The 23,758-nt window shown below is 41.1% G+C and overlaps 1 protein-coding gene across 4 annotated transcripts in view; it reads left to right on the top strand.

The window, feature by feature from the left end:
* Positions 1–4,647: 4,647 nt before the first annotated feature.
* Positions 4,648–23,758, top strand: part of LOC135242184 (transcription factor 12-like) — a 96,462-nt gene continuing 77,351 nt past the window's right edge. For 3 of the 4 annotated variants that reach the window (XM_064313146.1, XM_064313149.1, XM_064313148.1), the window contains exons 1-3: positions 4,648–4,825; positions 5,747–5,839; positions 6,286–6,358. In XM_064313146.1, the coding sequence (XP_064169216.1) occupies positions 5,768–5,839; positions 6,286–6,358 (145 nt within the window). In that variant the 5' untranslated portion in view covers positions 4,648–4,825; positions 5,747–5,767. Of the gene's footprint in view, positions 4,826–4,895; positions 5,026–5,746; positions 5,840–6,285; positions 6,359–23,758 lie in introns of those variants that run through there. The other variant, XM_064313147.1, reaches the window with a different exon arrangement.

Raw genomic sequence — 23,758 nt, forward strand, 5'->3', positions numbered from 1 at the left:
TCGGTATTTAGAAAAATGTTTTGAAACTCCAGTTGCGCCGAAGTTCCACGCTGGGGGGTGTAACTTACGCCACCACTAAGGAGGATGATGGGTAATTTCACGTTTGCAGAGGTGAAATCACAGTTATGCGGGGTCTTTTGGGCTGTCCCATTTCTTCACACTTGGCTGTGTTTTTCAATCTTACCATCTGAAGACAATGTGGTCATTCAAACTTTTTGTCGCATCAAAGTGTCAAATAACAAATGGACTCATGCAAGACATTTAAATGAATAAACTGCTGATTGAACGCGCATACCAAGTGCCCAAGCCTGCTAGTGTGATCAAGTGGGCATTCTGGGACAGCCTTTGTGTCATTTCTTTTGTGCACAAAAGGCTAGTGATAAAGTGACCCAGTTAAAATAAATTATATGTATTCAATAATTTACAGTTGTGCACTCAATATTTTGTGAAGTGTAATTAAAGCATTGATTTGTGGAAGGAAAATACATAAAGGCAAGTTTTTGTTTTGGAAGAAATTTTACTAATAAACCATACTTTTCTGGAAAATATTAAGGAGTACTGTGAAAGTGCCACCTTTATCGGAGTATACAGTTCAGGAAACACAGTGCTGATGTATCCACAAAAGGTTTAGGGAGCTTATATATTTACAGTGGGCCACAGAACAATACAATGAATAGCTAAATCTTCAAAAACCTTCTCTGTAATACTATATACATCACAGGACATCAAAAGACAGAACAAGGTACTGTGGAAAATGAAATAAATATTGCTGGATGTAAGGTATTCTGAGTGATACAGTCTGCAATTTTATTCATGACAGGATGAGCTGTGAGCCGTGCTTGTTGTAGAGGCAACATAACAGTTTAATTCATTCATCTCAGGAGGGACAGGAGGTATCTGGCATACGTGATCACCTAAAAGCACTCATTAAAAAAACATGACATTTGTGGATGTCGAGGTACGGAAAAGGTCATGGTGACTTGATACACCAGACAGACCTGTGATAAGACAGGCACAGATTTATTCACTGTTAACAACAAAGTACAGCACTGGCCATAGTCTGGGTGGATTATTACTCCAGACTGCAGGAGACTTATTACCAGTAACTATGGAAAGGCTGGATGCGATAGATAAAGCCACACGCTTCATGGAAAACGCTACATTGATCTTCTGAGTAGTTACATCTTTCTGCTCAAGGAATTTCAGAAATCCCACGTGGAGTTTGAACCGATCCTCTCCAGTGCCTGCAAAGGCTGACGATGGCATCTCGCATCTAAATTTCGTAAAAATAAAGAGAATGGTACATGCAGATGATTCTGAACCGTACCCCCTGCAGATGGGAGACGTGCGTGAGGTTGCAGATGTCAGCACAAATAGATGAAACAATAAATAAGTAATCAAAATAGTGCTACTGGCCTTAAGCTGTCTGTTTCAACCTGCTTAGAACAATTTAACCTTTTCTAACTACTGAGACTCCCCAGCACAAGGCACACATAACTGGCTGTGTACACTTAAACATTTATTAACACTGATAACGAAAAGCATATGAACTCTAAGTTAAATTCACCTTCACTTCTCAGTCGACTGAGGGAGGATCTGTGTGTCATAATACACATCATGGTTTGGGTGACAGAAAACAAAGTTTAAAAAAAGTTAATTTATTGAGTTTAATTGATTGCAATATGGTTTGTAGAATTTTATATTTTCAACTACCGTAATAAACAGGTTCAACTGGTTTCTAGTGGGTGCTTTCAGACAGTTGCTAAATTAACAATCATGTCCATTTTTTCCAAATAGAATGAGGATGTCACAATTGTTCCAGCTAACAATTCTGTCAGCAGGATATTTAAGAAAGCAATAACTAATCTGAGTCTGTCAGATAGCACAGATTCAGAACTAGATCTATTAGTAACATACTGAAGAGAGGAAAACCCTGTGTGTCTCTCAGGTTAATGACCAATGTTTCCCAAATGTTTACCTTATGCAAGAGAATTACATTGGACACTGTACATGAACATCATACAGTAGATAAGATGGACACTGACCAGAGTTTATTTAAAATGTGCATGCTAGTGACAGTTACAATGAATACATATGAGTGTGTCTGCCCCCCCCTCTCTCTCTCTCTCTCTCACACACACTCTGTGTGTGTGTGTTTGTGTGTGTGTGTATAGATTGGTCACTGAACCCATGTCTTCCTTGAATAATTTAATAGCAAAGGAGGACCTGCTCCTGAGAATAGCTCTGATGGATGTGACTTTGAGTTGTAAAGCAGTTGATTGATGATAACATCATCAAATCTGCGCTTTGTCACTGCAGGTCTCCTCACGGTGACAGATGATGAGTTTTCAGAGAGATAATGGGAGACTGAAAAGACAGGACAGGGGGGATGATTCTTTTAAAACACAGGGTGGAACGGTATCTTTTTGGGTATGTCACATGTCGCGCTCTCCAATCTCAAAAGGATAGCTAACCCTCCTCTCTACCCCCCCCCCCCCCACCCCCACCCCCACCCCCACCCCCCAAAAAAGAGAAATAAAATAAAAATTAATGAATAAATATGTGATCACACGTACATTTCACACAACCGAAGTAGCACTGAGTCGCACTATGTGCGTTTTAAAAAAATTCCATTGCACAGCCTCCTTCAGGCATAAAAGATAGAGAGGAATATCGTCAGGATCTGTAGGATAACAATGCGAGTGCAAAAATACGAATGGGAAAAATGTGATTGATGTACAGTTAACTATTTAGCACCAGGAGATGGCGCTCTAAGGGGAGAATTGAACTATAGAGCAGTGGCAAATTGACTGGTGTCAATTCCTCCAACAGGTGGCACTATGTATTACACAGACAGTTGCTTGCCACTACAAGCGGCAAGTTACATGCCCAAGTCCCGTATTGTCAATCGTCTTTTCTAGACAAGCGCTCATCTGAGAAATAAAACTGTTGTTAATTTTAAGAATTTTATACTACACCTTTTAATAAATGCAACGCTTACATATAACACACGCTCGCACACACACTTCACCATGATAATACTGAAATATTAAGAAATACATTCATTGTAGTGTTCCGGAGTTATTGAGCATCATTAAAAATCATTTTAACACAGTTTAACGGAAATAATGAAAGTGTCTTAGGAAATGAGACTTATTGTAAGCTAATGTAGTTCTAGCAAAGAATACAAAATAAACTGAGTTACAAATGAATATGAATTGAGAATGCTTGGGTGGAAACCATGGGACCAGTAACTGCATCACACGTACACCACATAACTCTTCATATAAAACAAGGATTATTTGTAGAAGGCCTTATTAATTCAGAGTTCATGTAGCTCATTCCCCATTTTAAACATGTGCACACCGCAACCTTTTGATGTTTGTTTGCCCATTAACGATATTGACACAATACCAGAATTGCTACAGTAGTCCGCGTCTGATATACAGTAGCAAAAAATCACAAGAAAACGCAAGGACGCGTTTATGTTTCTGTTTTGTGTGGTTCTATTCACCATGCATTCCTGCTGATGGGTTGAGGTCTTACTACAGAGTCAGCGAGTAATCTGCTGTCAACCACTGACAGCAAAACATTGACCGTAGCACGCCACTCCCCCTTACTCCGCCTCCGCAGAAGGAAAAGTAGTTCAAGTGCATTGTTAAATGTTTTCTTCGTTTTTAATGTTGTGCGAGGAAATTCACCGTCAAATGTGTAGCTATAACACATAATGGACAGTTAGAGTAATACGTTTTGTTTTTTTTAACGCAAGACTGAGGAAGCGTTATAAAACTATTTACATCTTAGTGGACATTATACGTTATGTAGGGCATAAAATCCAGCAGAATTTGAATAAACACTAAATATTTGGCCTGCATGTGTTCATGCAGTATGATCCAATGTATATTATAAAATTCCAACAACAATATCTGTAGTTGAAGGTCAGTCAACTGCAGACCCTGGTCATTTCTGCTTTCAACTTGCGGCCCTTTGAACTATCTATAAAAGCCTCTGAAATGTAAAATGGGCAGATCAGATTTGAATTGAATGAATTTAAATGTTGCGCACTGAAATATTTTCAACAAGTCAACTAATACCAACTGTACAATAGCTTTTTGAAATATTCGCATCAAGGTAACAGCTAATATCAGCTGCGGAATAGCGTCAGCGTGTCTATAATTTGTGATGGTATCCTGTCGGCTACACCGAACGCGTACAAAGCCTACAACAACCACATTTTTATTATCGTTATTGTTCTTTATTTTACATTGAACTGTAGCAACATTGGCATATTGTCTGGAGGTAATCGCTTTAGTTCTCGTTCCCAATAAATTGTAAAATATCTGAATTATCAATAGTGTTTAAGGCGTTTTGTACAAAAATAATTGTCTGCTTGTTCAGTTTAGCCTATTTAGCCTGTATTTCTGTTCTATAGGCTACATGTTGGCTACTAATGACATTTACTTTAAAATGTGTCTGTGTTTCTCACAATATTAGCTAATTATTTAAGTCGGTGCCAATTAAAAAAAAGTTGAAAGCAAGTTGTCTAGCACAGTCAGTACATCCCTCCGGTCTGTGTTTGAGGGGTTAAACGAAATGTAATTTGGCTCCGTTTGGCGGAAGGATACAAAACCGAACGTCAACGTGGTGCTGAGGTTTGCTAAGCAAAAATGTCTGCCTAAGGGAAACTCGCAAGTTACATTCAGGGAATATTTTGTAAATTATTGTTGCAAACACCGTGATCGCAAACTCTGCCCGCTGAGAAGAAGGAAAACAACGCTTCCATTTCCACATCCGATCGCCCTAGTTGGATTTTGCAACGGGAAAGGTAAAAAAAAATATGCAGGGAGCCGGGTAAAGGGTTTCGGACTGGGTGAAAGAAGTTGGGATTGAAGAGAGACCACAGAGCTGGTTTTGAGTAAGGGGTTGGCATTCGCTTTAGTACTTATAGGGTCTGGCAAAGGCTACGTGTTTTTCTGTTAGGTCAGGATCACACTTACAATTTGCATTTTAAGATTTAACATGGAGGTTTGTATTCTTTTTATATGCATGGAATAAGTTATAGCCTATCAGTATTCTCAGCAAATGATTAAATCCTACAGATTTGGGTAGCCTGCAAACGACTTTGTCAACCTGCTACAGTATGACCAGTAAATAATCCTGCGGAGTGTTGGTCATGGAATTACTTGTTACATTTCTAAGATTGTATGTTACTTATTACAAGATTAACATTGATAATTAGGCCTACAGTGACTATAGCGGACAAAAACGACATGATGCTCTTGTAGTGAATGACAGGGGAATGTTTGGGTAGCAATGCTCTGCGCAAATTTAGTTTATGCATTTTATAAATGTATTGATTTTTAGTCGGGAGATATGCCCTAATAGCTCCCCTGGTATTTCTTTTCAGTCGGTTTTAGGCACACAGTTAACCGTACGTAATGCAGTGCGCCTCCACAAAGCCAGATTCTGTTCCTTAGTTCCATTGGCAGGAGTGCTAGTTGAAGCGTCCCTGAAGAATTTAGTCTACACGTAGCCTATTCTAGTTTACCTATGAAAATAATAATTTACTGTATAAGAAATCAAGCGGTAACGGAGGTGATTTGTTGAATTTGTCATGTGCAGTTTTATTTTTAAACAATTGGCCGTTTATTTATGCATTTAACTTGCTTGATTGTTATAGTCACATTTTTATTGATCGAATACGGGGAACTAATGCTGTTAATACATTTCGCTACTTGTTTTCTAGGTTTAGTTAAGGACCGCAAGAATGAACACTCAGCAGCGGATTGCCGCTATTGGAACAGACAAGGAATTGAGTGATCTGCTGGATTTTAGCGCGGTAGGATGTTGTACCAATTTTATCTCTTCAATTATTTATGTTTATACTATTTATTGTAATTTCCCATAAGGGAAAAGATTATGCAGTTGGCTTCAGCAGATATAAAATGGGATGGTGGTAGCTTGCTTTGGGTTAATTGATTTTGGCAAAACTTTGATGTTATGTCTAGACCTCGTCAGATTAAGTAGGCTACTGCGTGTGTCAAGGAACACACGCAAATAGACATGCACGCACACGCAATTGTGAAGTTAAATCCTAGGAACTGTTTTCACGCATTGAAAAATGTTGTTTGCGTTTTATTATGAAATAAACTCTATACTCAAACTTCATTGTGCATGTATTTAAAAATATATGTTTTCAGTCGATGTTGGCCCGCAAACATTTGAGCATTTAAAAACGAAAATGAATAAAGGGATGTGAAGAATAAAGATCTTTTCTCCCAATAGATGTTTTCTCCACCGGTAAACAGTGGGAAAAACAGGCCAACCACCCTGGGGAGCAGCCAGTTTAGCGCATCAGGTAGGACCTCATTTCTGCTTGTGACAGTGCAATGCCTGTTGGCTTCATATTCCTACAGTAATCTTTCCCTTGTTGTTTACACCCATGTTGGTTTTGCTAATCTTTCCCATTTTCAAAGAATAAATGCCTGGATTCAATCTACTATTCTTTATAATATTGGTTTTAATTAATTATTATAGAAAGTGGTTGTTTGTCTTCACGGAGTTCAGCGATCACCAAAATTAACTAGCGAAACTACACATTTATGAATGGGAAATAACAATTATCCAATTTCTAACTCACCGAGATAAGGACAAGTATTGAATAAAGCTAAATCTTTGCGTGTTGCTTCAGTCGTTAATTGTTGTAATATGCAAATTTGTTGTTGTCTAGGCGTTGAGAATTAATAGGGGATTGATGGTGCAGAGCTGTGTTTTGTCTTAAGAATTACTAATTGTATGTGGCAGTCAGTCTTTTTTTTATCCTGGCATGAAGCTAACATGCCAGGATAAAATGAAATGTTTTATGTTTGTCCGCGATTGGCATAGAATCACTCTCTCAAGTCTGTAGAAGTGAACCACACTTTAGGTAAGCATTATTCAACCATGACCGTCTTGTAACTTTTGTGTGGCAGAGACCTGTCCAACACTGGAAACTATAGTATGTTTGTCTTTAATGACTTTTGAGATAAGATTTTATTGTCCCCAATGCCTTTGGGGTGAAAGTATTGGAAGAAGTAAAATGGAAAGATAGGAGCTGATATTTGAAATGAATATTATGTCTGTCGGTGTGTTTTAACGGTTCCTCTCTGTGGATGGAGTGAGACACTTTAATATGCAAAATTACCCTGAGGAGAAGCCCCATCTGTGCTGACTAAATAAATGTGCAATGTTTTACAGCTTGCTGTTACACTGTTTTTGTACAGGTACTAAGAAGAGTTTGTGTGAGCACATCCTAATGCCTAATTATTCTTAATGTTGTTCTTCAATAAACAATTTACGTTTGGGGGCTTTTTAAAAGTCAATATTGGGATAGTTTCCTTTTTTATTAAGTAAGTCACTGTTTACAGTTTCTGTGTAAATACTGAAACTCTGTCTGGTCAACATTTATTTCTGCTGCATTAGCCTTGCTGGAGTTGAGTTGTTTAAAAGTAGGCAATGTCTTTGTTTCCTCAGCTCTGCAGGCTGGATACCTATTTTAAAATGTCACCTTGCAAATGTCAGTGATATTTAAAATATATATGTACCGGTACCTGTGTGTGTGTGTGTGTGTGTATACCCGCAAGTGTGCGTGTTTGGGAAGGGGCCAAGGGGAGCAGGGTGGTTAGGGTTATGGTGGTGCAATTTGCCTTGTTATTATACTGACAGAGTAGTTCAGAAAAGCTTTACTTAAGTCTCTATCCTTAATGGGTATCTTTTGTTGAGTGTGCATGTTGTGGGACCTTAACCCTAAACAGATACATTGTCTGATCAGCTTCTGGCGAAAGGAAACAATCACACATTATGCTTCTTGAATACTTGTGTTGTATATGGCAACAAAGCGGTGCTTGTACAGTTATCTGCACCATAAAGGACACACTTTTGTGTGGATAACCCAACACTGAGACAGAGCAGGCAAAAGGAGGCTTTTGTGATCCTGTCTGTGTAATTGTTGTAATTTGTTTGAGAGAAAAATAAATGAAGAAAAAGAATTTCAGACTTTGTAGAAGTTATTTCATGCACATGGGTTGCTTTTATGTACCAAATTAGGCTCTACCTGGTCAGTGACGGAATCATGTAGCTGGGTCTGTTTTACTTCAGAAACTAGCCAGAGAAGTGTTTTCACTCATAATCACCTTACAGAAAACATGCAATAGAAAATTGCATTGAGATAAAAATGAATAAATACAAAAAGTAATTTTAAAATACAGAGTAGGGTCGTTCAACAGAAGATATATTCTTAAAAAAAAAACAATTGTACTCCAAAACTGCATTTATACACTGGTGCAATGTCATTGGACAGACCAGTGTTCCTGTGTCTTTGCCAGAGGATGAGATAATTGCTAAATGGACTTCACACTACCTAAGCAACAGAGGAGGGACTTAGAGGATTTCAAGGTTCAGGACCAAATGGTCTCTGGGGTGTATTCAAATAATTTACACTATTATACATCACTTCAGAAAACTAGAATGTGTCTTTCAGATAAATCTACAGTACTCACTTGATGAGAGTTGACTAGATTTCTTTTTAGAAGCCATTTTTTGGACAAAATTGACACACTACTACCCAGTTGTATTTCTACATTTTGTGTGTTTTGCTTTTTAAATCAATTGTACAATTTATAACATGATTTTAATTGCTTTTTTCTGAAAGAATTGCAAAAATGTGTTAATGTATTAGTCTTTAATAAAATTTTTCCACTGTTCTTATTATTGTTAGTGTTTGTATGGGTGTAGCTTCACTCAGAAAATCCTTTTGGATGCTTCTGCACACATTGATCAAAGCTGACATTGATTTTTATGGTTTCTCCTATTTTTCTCCACAATTTGAAATGGCCAATCATGCTCACACTGCCGTGCGAGTGTTGGTACAGGAGAGCGCAGACGGGCATGTGAAGCATGGAATGTGAGCTGCTGTTTCTTATGGCACTGCAGTGTGTGAGCTGCGCTCACACAGACATGAGTCAGAGGAAGAGACTCAATATGCAGCTCAACCGGTGAGCTTGCATGGGCCTGGTCAACCAGCGTGGGGTCAGGGGTGTGTGGTCCTGTGCTTGCAGAGGCCTGGTTTACCAGCGTGGGGTCAGGGGTGTGCGGTCCAGTGCTTGCAGAGGCCTGGTTTACCAGCGTGGGGTCAGGGGTGTGCGGTCCAGTGCTTGCAGGGGCCTGGTCAACCAGCGTGGGGTCAGGGGTCTGTCCAGTCCTGTGCTTGCAGGGGCCTGGTTGACCAGCGGGGCTCAAGGGTATGCGGTCCTATGCAGTCACCCCAGGTGACTGAAACCCTCCCATCCCTGGGCAATGCTAGAGCCAGTTGTGTGTTGCCCTGCGGTGGGGGGATCTGGCAGGGTCCGGACTTATTGTCAGACCATGGGGCTGGTCCATGTACTAGAACAGTATCTTAACAGGATGAGCCATCCAGCAGCCCCTGCAAGTTAACATTGTGAAGTTCAGCTGTCTTATGGATGATAGTTTGTGGCAAAAATTAATAGTTTAGATAATAATGATTTTAATTTTGGAAGCCATGAGAAATGGATGTGTTTGGCTCTGGTACATATAGTGCGACTTGATCTAATGCCCAGTGCATTTGACCTGCACAGATATGATTCTAAACCATTGAAACCCTAACCTCTCTCCCACTAAACAGCTCTGAAGTTTGTATTATCCTGGATATGAATTTACAGATCATATTGTCAGTTTAATTATTTATTTGGATCATTTTGTAAAATTAAATCAAAGTCCTCATGAGTTATAGACCAGTGCCAGCACAGATATCCGTTTTATTCTTTTGAAATAAAGAAAGGACCAAAAAAGATAGCGGTAAGCAAAGTTTATACCACTCCGAACTGCACCTTCTAGTGGCACTTTTAAACTTTTAAATAATGATTAATATGAGCCAGTGAGAGTTTTGGGTAGCCTGTACCCCCTGCTTGGCCCAGAGTGGGGTGATAGTCTAACCCCCTTTCAAACCCGGAGCTGGTTAGCTGTCCTACTGCTTTTCTGGCCTACTGCTTACTCATACATTCAGCAGATTGCCTCTTGTAGTATCCCAGCTCTCCTCTTGTTGTAAGATATGCGTCAGCCAACACATCCGCACTGAATGGCGTCGTCCTTAAACCTGAAGACAGCGTCTGTGGTTTGAATTGTAATGAAATGTGGGTTGATTACAAACACATTTGTGATTGAGCACCTGCCCCTCCATGTTTAACTCATTTTGAAAAAGATCAGTGGAAAGAGGAAAAACCACTGAGTACATTGAAAAGGTCAAACCGGGCTGTATATCTGCACAAAGACACATCAAAAATGCTATTGCTCACACCATCTGCGATTTACAAGTAAACAAGCAAATGAAAAGCAAACTGAAAGTAGCCTCACAGGCGATGTTTCAGAAAAATAAACTCTCCAAGAAAGGTTGGAATAAAAAAGGAGAAAACACACCCAGCTTGGCTTGCAGAGCTGGAAGTGGGCCTTGACAGGAAGTGATGTCGTCACATAAACTTGGCAGATCTGCGAGGTCTGTGCTTCACGAGCGAACGGTTCCCTTCCCCCCGTCAGACTCCCTGCTCCAGAGGAACCACGGCGTACGCGGCCCGTGTTTCGGGCGTTCGGGCCGCACGCTTGGGGGTAAATTTAATGCGGTCCCATCGCGTGGTGACCAGCCTCTGTGGCTCTGAGAAATGTGCCACTCCACCAGATGTGGCTGAGGAACTCCATTCCATGCAGTCTGGATCCAGGTTAGCAAGCAGATGCATCGGATGGTGGCATGTCCAGGATTTTTTGACTTGGGCCAACTGTGTACCGGCGGGGGGGGGGGCTACATAGTTCTATCATTTTAAAACCCGAAAGGTGGACACGCTCTTGGCATCAGATTGAGAACTGCATAACAGCTCTAGGTCAACGGTGCACTGTTGTGCATCTGAGTATGTTCACTACTGCTTGTCATGGAATGATATAGCTGGCGGTGCACATATATTCACGTGCATGGATTACATGAATGTCTGAATGTCTGCAGCTGTTGCATAATTAAATTTGGAGTTTTGACAGAAATGGGCATGTATTATTTAATGATTTTAATGGGAGAGGCCAAATAATATTGTGCCCAATGGCTGTCAGCTTCATCCGTGTGATGGATGTCATAGCTTTGGCCCCCCTGGCTTCATGGAAATGTTGGTGTGGGAGTTTCTGCAGATCAAGATTTAAACCCTGTTTGCCGTTTTGATTCCTCTAATGAGTGGACATTGGAAACATTGTGAATAACTATTAAAAAAATGGCAGTCATTTCTATTCTATATTTTTTTTTTTTTTTTGCGGTAGCCTATTTGTATGAAAAGTAAGCAAAATTAGAGGACAAGAAGACAACCACTGCAGTTTGAACTCGGGCTGAGTCTGGGTTGTGTGAAAGGAACATTCTACTGCTTTCCCTTTGTGGTTTACAAGATGAAGACACTTCTTCGGGAACTCCCATGATCACATTTAATCAGATTCTCGAGTATAAAATGCAAATTCTGAAAGGACAACTGTGCTGCACTCTGATGATGCACTCGTGGCTGGTGGTAGTTTCCCATCCGTTGAGGAGGAAACATGAGAACCGTCTTCATTTGCCTCCAGATATCTCAGAAACAGCACAAGTTACTGCTCCTCAGGCGATTTGGCCTGATCTCAAATCACCGCGCTCACCAGTGAATGTAAAAGCAATGGGGCCAGAAGCAAGCAACTGCACCCTCATACTGTTCTTTCCTAACATGTACAGGCACGTACGATCTAACCTGCCAAATTCATTATTTCATTTTGGGACTTCATGGATTAAGGTTAATTGAATATTTAGCCTAATGAAAATAATCCATGATGAACATAGTGGTTTTTTTTTTTAACATGCTAGAGGGCTCTATACTAACATTTTTTCCAAGAAGCATATGTGCTCTGAAGTAGAAATATTTAGGCGCATGCTAATGCATCCCAATTAGTGCATGTGCTCCTAAATTATTTTTCCAGTAAGCACACACATCAGTTTTCAGGAGCAAATTCTCATAAAATGGGAGCGCTGTAGAGCCCTGTGTTAGTGACACACGTGATTGATAATAATAAATGGGGGGAAATGGTGAAAGGAGAGTCTTGTGCATGTGCTCGTGCTTGTATATGCCTCTATTCCTGTTCCCATTGGTAGCGTGGTGTGTCTTTTCTGCACTTTTAGTAGACAGCGCAGTTTCCTGCCATGTTTTCAGTGACTTTGTGCCTTACTCTTGGGTTTTTGGTGCCTTGCTGATGGAAGTGTGCGGATTAAAGGAAGCGTTTCACGCGCTGATTAATTATTAATGTGCTGGTACAAGCAAACGGTTATTTTATTCAGAATTATTATTCATTAAGAAGGTTGAGGGATTAGAATTTTAATAGTTTTTTAAAATATAATTTTGGGGATAACTGCAGAAGGAACATTGCAGGCTTTTCCAGATCATTTCTTACACAAAACAAAAAAAGATGAACCGTAGCATTGAGAGCAGAGTGAATGGCATGGAGATATAAAAGCTGACAAAATCCAACCTGAGCTCAGCTAATCTTCAGAGCCTTTGCATAGGAATTGCAAATGATGTGTTTTCATTTTCCATTTTTAAAAAAAACAAGCCTTCCATTCTCTTTTATGTGTCCCTTTTCATTTAAAACGAAATATTTTGAAGCAACTGGAATATTTGTAACCAAAGAAGCCCCCTTTTAGTGGGTCTGAAATACGTGCAAGACAAATCGGAACTCTTTTTTTGTGCCTTTCTCAGGAAGCTGTTGTCTCTCGGGATGACTCCGAGCCTGTTTCTCTGTCTTGCTGATATCAGTCCACCAAACCACTGATTGTTGGGGGCGTGCTTATGCAAATCAGCTTTCAAGTCAAACGCCTCATTTGTCGCACTGGCGTATCAAAACATTTCCGTTGCAAAACTTGCAAGACAAGGTGTTGAGTGAGGAGGGGGTGGAGGTGGCGGGTTACTTTCTGTATAAGGTAGAGGAGAAGCATTCCAGACTGATTCCAGAGTGCATATTGCATTTTCAATATGTGGGTATATATTTTGGCACAAAAAAAATGTTTTCACTCCAGCATACATATCCTGACAGAACTCCTCTGCACCTGTGTTTAATAAGCCTTCTTTCATTTGTTAAGCCCCGTTGTCATGTGGAAGGCTCTTATATTTGTCCTGCAGCAGCTGCTTATTTTTAGATAGCCTGCAGTCTGCTCTCTGAACCATTTGGCCACTTGTGGGGTTTTTATTTATTTTTTTATTTTTTGATGCGTTGAAATCCCACCAGTTTGGATTGGGGTCATTTATTTATTTATTTATTTATTTATTTATTTATTTATTTATTTATTTATTTTACTTTCTTCTTTACCCTGTCAGAATGCATCCACCTCTGCAGTCAGGTTTCAATCAGGGAGGGGTCTGGACATCTTTCCTTTACGTATCGCAGGTCGCCTCCCGATTTGTGGTTGCCAAGAACCATGCTGTTGCCATAGCAATGAAGGTCCTTTGAAGGCAGGTTACTTGGCACAGCCTTTGCATCATTTTAGTTATTTCAAGAGGTTAAACCGTCAAAGTACTGTACACTAGAAAATATGACCACCCCAAATGATGGTAGGTGCAAGCACCTTATATGGTGTTCATGAGCTCGTACTTCACTCAGAACAAACCGTATTTGCTGTAAATAAAATTCTAACAAGAGTGTTTTAAATCACAAAAGATTGAATGCATCCAACACATTTTTAAATCGCTGTGAGCCAGGCTCAACGCACAAAATATGTGGACTGCCTCACTTCTGTCCTTTAGAGAGTTCACCCAATGCATGACCCTTAACCTTTACCTAAACTGCCAAGTGCATTTTCCTTTTGTTAATTCAAGCTAGCTAGCTAACAGGAATGTCTACCTGGGAATAATCTGATCAAATTGGATGGAAAATCTATCCCATATTCTCACAGGATTTGGGATTGGGAGGATGATGTGAACAAATGGTCAGAATCGAGTAGAGGACTCCCTCAGTGTCGATAGCATTACTGTGTGATGGTAGAATATTGCCAATTCAGTGATAATAGATACAGTGTCACTATGTATGCCTATCTAACTAGCTTGCTATCTGTGCTATGGGTATGTTCTGTATGTATTTAAAATCTGTACTTTGGCTCTTGGTTAACATAGTGAAATTAATTAAGCTATACCTGTTACTATTGCTCATATTAATGAGGTAAATGCACTTACGTTTCTCCTATATTGTAAGCTGCTAAAGGACTGTAATGTAATTGTAGTTTGTAACTTCGTAAAGTAGTACTAGTTAACCAGATCCTCCCTTTGTTTTTTAGTTATTGCTATGTTACTTTATTTTAGCTCCAAGATGGCAGGGTAGCTTGCTTCTAAGTTAACTCAACAGACACAGAGACAAATATCTGAAACGATTTTGAAGGCAAGATGAGGGGAGTGGTGACATTCAATTTTAGCTACTGTTCCTAACTGCTCCTACCCAAAAATGGAACCCTGTTATGACATGTATGAGTGTCCACTTCCAAATCTGCATCCGACCAACTACTGCTACTGGGTTGCTACAATACCATTATTATCTTGCCCACTTCTGTCATGGTGTAGTATCAGTGTTTTGAGCTTGAGCTGTCTGCAAATTAATTACTTTTCGGGTGTACAGCTGCACGTTTCTACTGGCAAGTGTACGAACCGGAAATTAGTTCAGAAAATCAACAAACAAGCCACACCCTAGTTTCTTCCAAAAATAAGGTGCTCAACTGATGGTGTGTAAGTGCACCCACTGTAGATATATGTATTGTGCTGATGTCATTCTGATGAAGTTGTAAAGAGAATAGTGTTTGTCTTGGCACCAGCTTGAACAGTTCTCCTTTCTCTTAGCTCAGAAAGGCTGCCGTGGAAACACAGCTGAACTGTTCCAAAGCTTCACATCTGGGTTTTCTGCCACTGCTCAAGTAATGGGCTCGGTAACTGGCTCAGAGGCCAGAGGTGGAGCAGTTTTATTTAGGAGGCAGTGGTGGGTGGTGGAGGGCCCCTGGGGAGCCAGCTAGTGCTTGTGCTATATCAGTAACTGCCTAACAGAACTACAACAGCTGGATAGCACATTCGAATAGCTAAACCCATCTACACACTGAATGAAACCAGTAACTGATCCAGGCCTGCATTTTTGAGGAACAACCGAAGCACATGCTGAAACACCCTCTGTTAGGTTGGGAAGATAGTTGTTGCTTTGTGACAGTCTAGGGTCACAGCAGTTTTGATATTAAAGAATAAAGCTAGCTTCTGTATTGTGAGTCACCTAGGGGAAAGAATTATTCAAAAAGAATAGGGCATTTGGTATGATAGTAGTAGGCTAATTAGGAGCGATATACTGTTATTTGTTGCTGAAATGCAGGCACCCTGAAGACAGCTTTGTTCATCATGATGTCATAATTGGATGCGTGTGCATGCACTTGGCAGTTCTGTGGTTGTTTCACCTCGGCTGCATGCCGACAAAGACGTTGCCAAAATGTGCCCACGGCTGTCAGTACAAATCAAAAGCATGAAATGGAGGGGAAAAAAACAACTGAATGCAGTGAGTACTAACCATTTCCTCTCAATTGACATTCATTTTTTCTGCCTTTTCTCTGTATAGTGTGATTGGGCTGTTTATTCCTTTACTGTGCCACACTTGGAGCTGGATGCTGCCTTCTTACGGATGTAGGCTATATGTTACCCTCCACTTCCGAGGCTGTTATACAGAGGCCTGGAGCATAATGTTGGAGCATAATCCTGCTGTATTTTGACTCATTTTTCCCCCCAAAAAAGGAGAGGTAGGGGGATGAGAGGAATGAATGGGGATCATTGTGTTGGAAAGGCATGACGTAAAGCATTTTTTGGGTCCCCCATTGAGTCTCAAATTTTTTCCCCTCATGCCCCATTAGCTCGAGTGATTGATGTCATCAGTTATATTGTGTTGTATCATGCCTGTCTGGTGGCCTGAATTTTGTGGTAAGGTGAAAGGTGGATCTTAGTAAGCTACCTGGCTACACATCCAGTTGAGCTTGAAGGCCATAAATGGCCACCTATTTACTTTAAAAAAAATTAGCCTAATGAATGTTTACCCTGCCAGCAATAAAACCTCAACACTTCATCTGTCGCCTGCGAACTTGATCTTTCCACAAATCCTTAAAAATAATTGTAATTATGTGTTAATGGTCAGCATCTTACTGTCAAGCCTATTCTTTTTCAGTGATCAGGAAGATTATGAGAGTTCCGCCTGCTGACAAACAATCCCTCTGCTGAGAGAAGCTTGTCTGCTGGGACTGAAGTAGCTAGGTGAAGTGGGAGTGCTTTCTCAGGATGGGTGCAAGTGTAGTGTAGATGGTGTTGTGTACTTGAGTATGCAGGATTTTTGTATTTGTGGTATACTAACTGATTAATGTAGTGCTTCTCCTTAGTTTTTACAGACAGTTTTTTGTTTGGGAGTGATGTAGGCCTAACTCTTGTTCACTGTACAGTGATGTAAATGGCTTGGACAGCAGTCCCCGTGTTTGGACAAAATTTCCATTGCGTTCCATTGCCATTAACTAGCCCATTAATCCACTAGACTTCTGAAACAAAACTGATATATGAATAAAATAAGTAAGTGCACTCCTTAAAAATAATTTGTGATTGATTGTGTTATATACACTTATAGATTAGTAATCGTTTAGTGCTAACAGTTATTTGACTGTTCTGTTTCAACCTAAAATTTTGATATGGTTTGCAAGTGCTGTCAAACATTTTACCTGTGTTCTGCTCGATATTGGAGGTATATTCAGGTATCTTGCTCAAGGGTATAAGAGCAAATTCTCCCGCCTAGGTTCAGACCTTTAAGGTTAATTCTTTGAGTCCAGTGCAGTACTTTAATCATACCGTAGGCGCCAGCCAGTTCATTATTTTCGTTTTTTAGAGGTGGATAATTGAATCAAGGTTTAATCATGATATAGACCTAGCTAGTGTTGAAATGTCACACAGGAATTTTTGCCTGTGTTAAAATTAGCTTATATCTTTGATTTAATGTTATGTTTAATTATGTGAAATTAAGTATTTCCCCTTTATCAACAAAGCTTATCTTCCTGATTTTTAGATTAGTTCTTTCTGAAGAACAAACAAAAAAAAAATCAATGTCAACAGTTCTGTTTTCAAAAATAAATACAGTCTTAATGGAAAAGTGTCAGAGTTGACTTGTGTGTGCTGTTAACAGACGGAATGCTCTTTGACAGGAGGATACGTTGCCGACCCGTTATCTTGCCCATGGCAAAATTGTAATTATCACTGTTATCCTGGAAACTCTGTCGGGGAAGATTTAGCAGTGAAATGAGCTTTGGCACAAGACTTCACATTTTTAATGATTCCCTGCCACACTCGCAAACTTCAAATTATCAGTGGCAGATGTGTGTTTTCTGAGCTCCATGGCATTACAAATTGAATTTAATAAAATCCATTAATGACTGGTGTACAAAAAAAAAACCTTGCTTTGCAAAGCATTCTAATTTGCTTGGAGCTGGCTAAGTAGCTTCCATAAACTCCAAATGTAATAAATATTTGCTATGCCGAATTCAGGGTCGACTTTGAGTCTTGAATAAAAAATAAAGCTGCTCTCATAGGTTGGGCTAATTCTGATGCCACATCGCAGAACTCAATCAGTACCATAAAAGGTGGAATTCACAAACCCCAATTTCAGTCTCAACATATTTGATCCCTTACCTAAGTGTGTATAAACGTAATGCCATAAGGTTTTCTGTGAGCCTTAAATGGTAAATGGACAGTGAATTGAAAATCAATATCCAGTGATAGTCAAATACATCTGTGTGACCCCATAACAGTATTAGACAGCTGTATGCAAATATTTTAACATTTATCTGCAGGCAATCAATGTACATCTGTCATTCCTGTCACAGGTAACAGAACCTTCCCTAAGCATTGTGAGCTTGCTGTAGGTATTGTCATAACCTGAATGACAGTTATACCATGTTCAAGCCATGCATGTGTTGTTGATGTTGTCTCATAATTGTGTGAGGGCGGAGCAGTGTGTCTTTAAGGTCGGGAGTCTGCAGGGTGTGAATGGGACGGGGGGGTGGGGGGACGTTTCCGGGGCGACGCTGAGGTGCAGTCCTTTGGCTGGGGGCATGGGCGGCAGCTGCTGGGGAGCGTTTCTGGAGGACGAACGAAGGCCGAGCACAGGGTCGGCTTGCTAAAGTCCTGACAGCTAATTAGCACGTTAAGCCTCCCAGGACCTTCCAGGGATAGAGGGCGCCTCTGTCTCAGTGATTGGGAAGCCCGGGGGTATTTACATGCGGCCAACCTGGGCCACTGCATTGCGGGGGAGAGGTGCATTAAGCAGCATGGGGTTCGATCGTGAATTTCACAGCAGAGGATAGCGGAGAAGAATGCATAATGCTCTTTTTGATCTGCTATCCCACCCCACCCCCCTGCACACACCTCCCCTGTGGGATGGTAGGATCCCCGCACTCTATCGTGACCCCTTGGGGGGGTGGGGGTGGGGGTGGGTTTGGGGTTTTTGGGTCTCACCGGTTTATATTGATGTATCTGAAGATGCAGTGCTGGGTGTCCCAATGAAATTTACTACAAGTGTAGAAATTACATGGGGTAGCATGACCAAAAAAAAAAAAAAAAAAAAAGAACAAGCAACAAAGCATTGTCATTTTAGGTGAATGTCAGTATTCTGATGCTGGCATGTGTAGAGCATGTGTTTTTATTAATTCTGGTTTCCAGCCAGCTTGGCTGTTTGTGTTTGGAGGTGAGCCCTAAGGTAAGGGGAGCCTTGGCTGGGTCGCTCTGGACAGGTGTGATGGGGGTCGGACTAAAATGGTGGGACATGCTATGTGTACATGCACGCCAAGCCAAAAACTCCTATTGTTTCTATGTCAAAGGACCCTTTCCACTTTTTGCAGGAGCCTATCAGGCATGAAAAAAATTCACCCATTTTTGCATAAGAAAATGACAAATTATATTGAATATCGTCATTCAGTAAAAGAAAATTGCTATATCAGTTTTAGGCCATATTGCCCACCACTAGTCTGCTGTCATCCCACTGATTAAAAATGCCATCCAGCTCACTTTTTGGGTAAAATATTGTGTGACCTGCTCCATAATTTTAAGTCATTTTCGCCGAGAAACACAGTTTTACATATATAACTGTGAAGATGGGAATCAAACCTTGTGATATTAATATCTTATTTAATATCTACTTTTTTTCAGCAGGATATGCTCAGTTAAATCATAACTGTCACCAAGCAGCATTTTTTAGACAATAGGTTCTGCGGTTCAATTGTCCTTGTCTGATTTGACAAAAATGACGTTTCTGTACAAACAAACCATTGTGACCTCTGACTCAAAGTCACAGAGCACATTTCCTAATGGTAAGGATTAAAATATTATAAACGCTGGAATCGTTGATTGAAGAACACAACAGGATTTCGTCTGCCTTTGGTTTCTCCCAGCACATACCTTCACAGCTCTGATTAGTGGGTGGCAACGCCAACAAGCCGAGCCTGAGTGTGCTGTCTTGTTGTCGTGTTTCTCTCGCTCTCCTTGCTTTGCTGCATTGTGCCAAACAAATAATATTCTGTAAATAATAATAAACTGTTGTTTTAATAATATTTTCCCTTTTTTTTCCGCTTGTAAATTTTGCTTTGGCGCATGAACCCTGTTTATGTGAAACGAGCATCTTACCACACTTTTATGTAGTTACATTATTTGATTTGAATTAATTCAACCTGACTCAATGAATTGTACAGTTTACAGTTCACTTATTTACCCTTGTATTGAAGCTGATATGTGTACTTTAAAGGGTTGTTGTGTGAGTCTACTACAGAGACTTTGATGGATGGGCTAAAACGACTGGACGCACTCTAAGATTAGCCACAAATGGCATTTGAAAGAAGAACTTAATTTGTGGAACCACAAATAACAAATAGTTTGATGCTTTGTGGTTTGTTCTCAAAATGGCTATGGCTAAGTTTTCACTGCTACGCTGATGACACACAGCTTTATATAAGTTCCAAACCCTCCTCTGCACTTCCTCCCCCATCTCTCATCAACTGTTTGCAGGACATTAGAATCTGGATGACCCGTAATTTCCTCAAACTTAACGGTGACAAATCTGAAGTAATGCTTATAGGGTCTAAATCCACACTATCCAAAACTCCAAACTTTTCCATTACTATTGACGGTTTCCCCATCCCACTTTCCACTCATGTGAAGAGCCTTGGTGTCATTCTTGACTCCACTTTCTCTTTTGAACCTCATGTAATACACATCACCAGATCTGCCTTTTTCCATCTCCGAAACATATCAAAACTCAGGCCCACCCTGTCCTACTCGACAACAGAAACGCTAATCCATGCCTTTGTAACATCTCGGCTGGATTATTGTAACTCTATTCTCACTGGCATCCCAATCAGATCAATAGTTAGCTCAAAATGCTGCCGCACGAATACTGACCCACACTAAAACATACGATCACATCTCTCCAATCCTGTACAAACTTCATTGGCTGCCAGTGAAATTTCGAATACAATGCAAAACCCTCCTGCTAACCTACAGTGCCCTTCATGGTTTAGCTCCGGCCTACCTCACTGATATTACCCTGGACCACACACCCACCGTCCTCGCTCCTCTCTGCAGCTTCTACTGTCCCTCACTCTGCACCACGGGGTCCTTCTCCTGTGCAGCACCCAAACTCTGGAACACACTCCCTCCCCACATCTGTAATGCTGAGCCTCTCTCCACTTTTAAGAGACATTTAAAAACTCACCTCTTCACACTAGCTTTTTCCTGAACAGGACATAGCTATCCACTCCCCCATGGCACTTTTATTTATTTTATTACTATTATTATTTATTTATATATATATTTTTTTTATCTTTTCAAACTGTTTTTAATATCATGTATGTATCTGTAGTGTCTTGTCATTCTTCTATTCATTTTAATACCATGTAAGGTGACCTTGAGTGTTCAGAAAGGCGCCTGATAAATAAAATATATTATTATTATTATTATTATTATTATTACTGCTTGGAAAGTATCGGGTTCATTTGAAGCAGCGATTGGACACACGCAGGTTAGATGACTTGAGGCTGAACTCCAAGTCACGTCTGAGGGAGCCCTGAAGCCCGCGGGCCCTTTAAGAACACATCTGGGCGGGTTCTGCGCGCGCACGGTCCCCTTCTTAAGTGTCGCGAGCGGTTAGCGAAGCGCGGCGCGAGTGTGGAGGAGAGCGTGACCCCGCGCCGGGCTCTTCTATCAGGATTTACATTTCAGATATAGAAAATGCTGATGAGCACAAGTCATTGTTGTGTTTGCCTAATCCCTTCCCCCTGCCAGCAGTGTCCGGGTGAGCCGCTTCTGTGTATACAGCTATCTGCCACCGCGTTTGCACTTAATGCCGTTTGTCATTTTAAAGTCTAGGGTCTGAAACTGTTTCTCTCTGTGCTGTGTACTGATCAAATTGAGCTTCAATCCTTTCTCTTTTAAAAAAAGGTTGGAGGATTAGTGTGGGCCCCTGATTTATTCCTGGTTTTAATTTATCTTTTGAAGGATTTGGAATAATAAATTACAGACGACGGACTCTAGCTAAGTCTTGGTCTTTTGTAAAACCTCCAACTTTGCATTTATGTAACCCTCATTTTTGTTTGTTGCCATGGTTATAATTATAATAATGGGGAGGGTTGTCTCATGGTCTGTGACGTCGTAGTATTGGAGAGCAGAACAGGACAAATGTATAACTTTTGTATTCGTGCATATTTTGAGAGATATGTACAAATACAAAAGTTGTATGTCTGACTGGCCAAAGTGTGTCATACCACACACAACTTGAGCCTAACATGACCCGTGTTGTGTGTTGTGTGACAGACTTTGGCCAGTTAGCCCCCTGCCCTGGGGGATGTGAGTGTGGGGCGATGAGCCGTTTGTTGTGTTTATGCAGGTAATCACAGGGGCCGCTTGTCTATAATGGGAAAGGGTGATAATGAGTTTTGGGCGCCGGCAGAGTGGCGGTTATTCCTCCTCCCCTCCGTCACGCTGGCACCTTCTCCCAGTGTCTCTGCATGCGGTGGAACAGACGAGCGAGCTGTGGGCAGCCGTGATGAGCAAGAATGGGCTGTCAGTCATTACTGCGGCTAAAATTAATAGCCTTGTTATTCATCTGTGTTTTTGCCAAAGTGGGTTAAAGGTGTGAGCTTTTTCTGGGACCCTTTATGTCGTCTGGGCCGTTTGATGAGAGTGAAAGAAGCGCATGTACCAGAGAAGCCCCGGCCCAAAGAGGCGTGCTAGAGCTCCTTTCCTCTTAAGCGACCTGGAATTGTTGCCGTGCCGACCCTGTGATGACAGCTTCGTGATTGGGCGGGGGAGCTGAGGGAAATGAGGAAATACTTGGCTCCAGTGCAGACCGCTGTCCTGACAGCCCCCGCCAGGGCAGCCTTCATTAAACACATCACAGAGCAGTGGGGGACACAGTGTGTGTGTGTGTGTGTGTGTGTGTGTGTTTGTGTGCGTATGTGCGTGCATGCGTGTGTACATGTGTGTTACGTGTATGCGTGTTTGTGTGTTTATGTGTTTGTGTGTGTTTATGTGTATGTATATGTGCATGCGTATGTGTGTGTATGTGTATTTATGTGTATTTATGTGTATGTGTGTCTGTGTGTGTGTGTCAGGGTCAGAGAATTTTTGAATACTACAGCATATAGGCGGTCATGACATGTTCGCAGACAACCAATCATCAGCATTTTCATTAATCACTGAATCCCACAGTGGCTCAGGAGAATGAAGCAGAGTTTGTCTACATGTGTATGTTTCCTCTGCTAATGCTCCTGTCCACTGCTGAGCACTGTGATATCATCGTTAGCGCCGTCACAAGGCGCGGCTCTGATTAACTCCGCTAATGAGCGGCTCAATACAAAATAAAGCCCTCTGAAATAATAAACATGCTGTTGATTGGAAACGCTTGTGGTGTAATTGCAGGCTAATCCTTTTGTGTTTGGTGCATTTCACTCAGCACAAAATATCTCATTAAGAATGCATAAAAAAGATGCTTATTATTGCTACCCATTATAGCTTGTCAGTGTTTGGATGTGGGGAATGTGCGGTGGTGGTATCCATTAGGCTGCGCTTGAAGCGTTCAAGACAGGCCTCTTTCAGTAGCCCTTAGCGTGCAGAAGGAAGGGTGTGTGAGTATTTCAGCACAATGTAACTGCAAACATTGCAGCCGAATGAACTGAATCAAGGTTGAGGGAGAAAATACTCCGATTTCCTCTGAGGGGTTAGCTCTCCTCCTGCAGGGCTGCAGCGTGGTTTAAATGTGGCTCGTTTTACGGACAACAAACCATAGGCATATTTCTGTGGAGCTATCGTGTGGTTTTGGTCTGCTGTTGGATCAGAACTTTCGGGGGGGGGGGGGGGGGGGGTGAGGGTTTCGGCGCTCTGGTATTAAAAAAAGGAGCACCTCCCCTTAATAAGCACTTGTGAACATATGGTGAGGGGGAGCGCCACAGGAAGGAAGTGTGGAAATCGCAGGGAATGAGAGTTTTGGATTAACGCGTCTGCACTGGAGATATCCTGACAGGCGTCCGCACAGCCGCCCTGCCAAGCATTCCAAGGCCCCCTTGAAAGCAGGAGAGAAAAGAGAGAATAAATGAGAAACGGACATTAAACAGACCCAACCCCCCAAATCCCCC

The sequence above is a fragment of the Anguilla rostrata genome, chromosome 16 (assembly GCF_018555375.3).
Source record: "Anguilla rostrata isolate EN2019 chromosome 16, ASM1855537v3, whole genome shotgun sequence".
Lineage (NCBI taxonomy): Eukaryota > Metazoa > Chordata > Actinopteri > Anguilliformes > Anguillidae > Anguilla > Anguilla rostrata.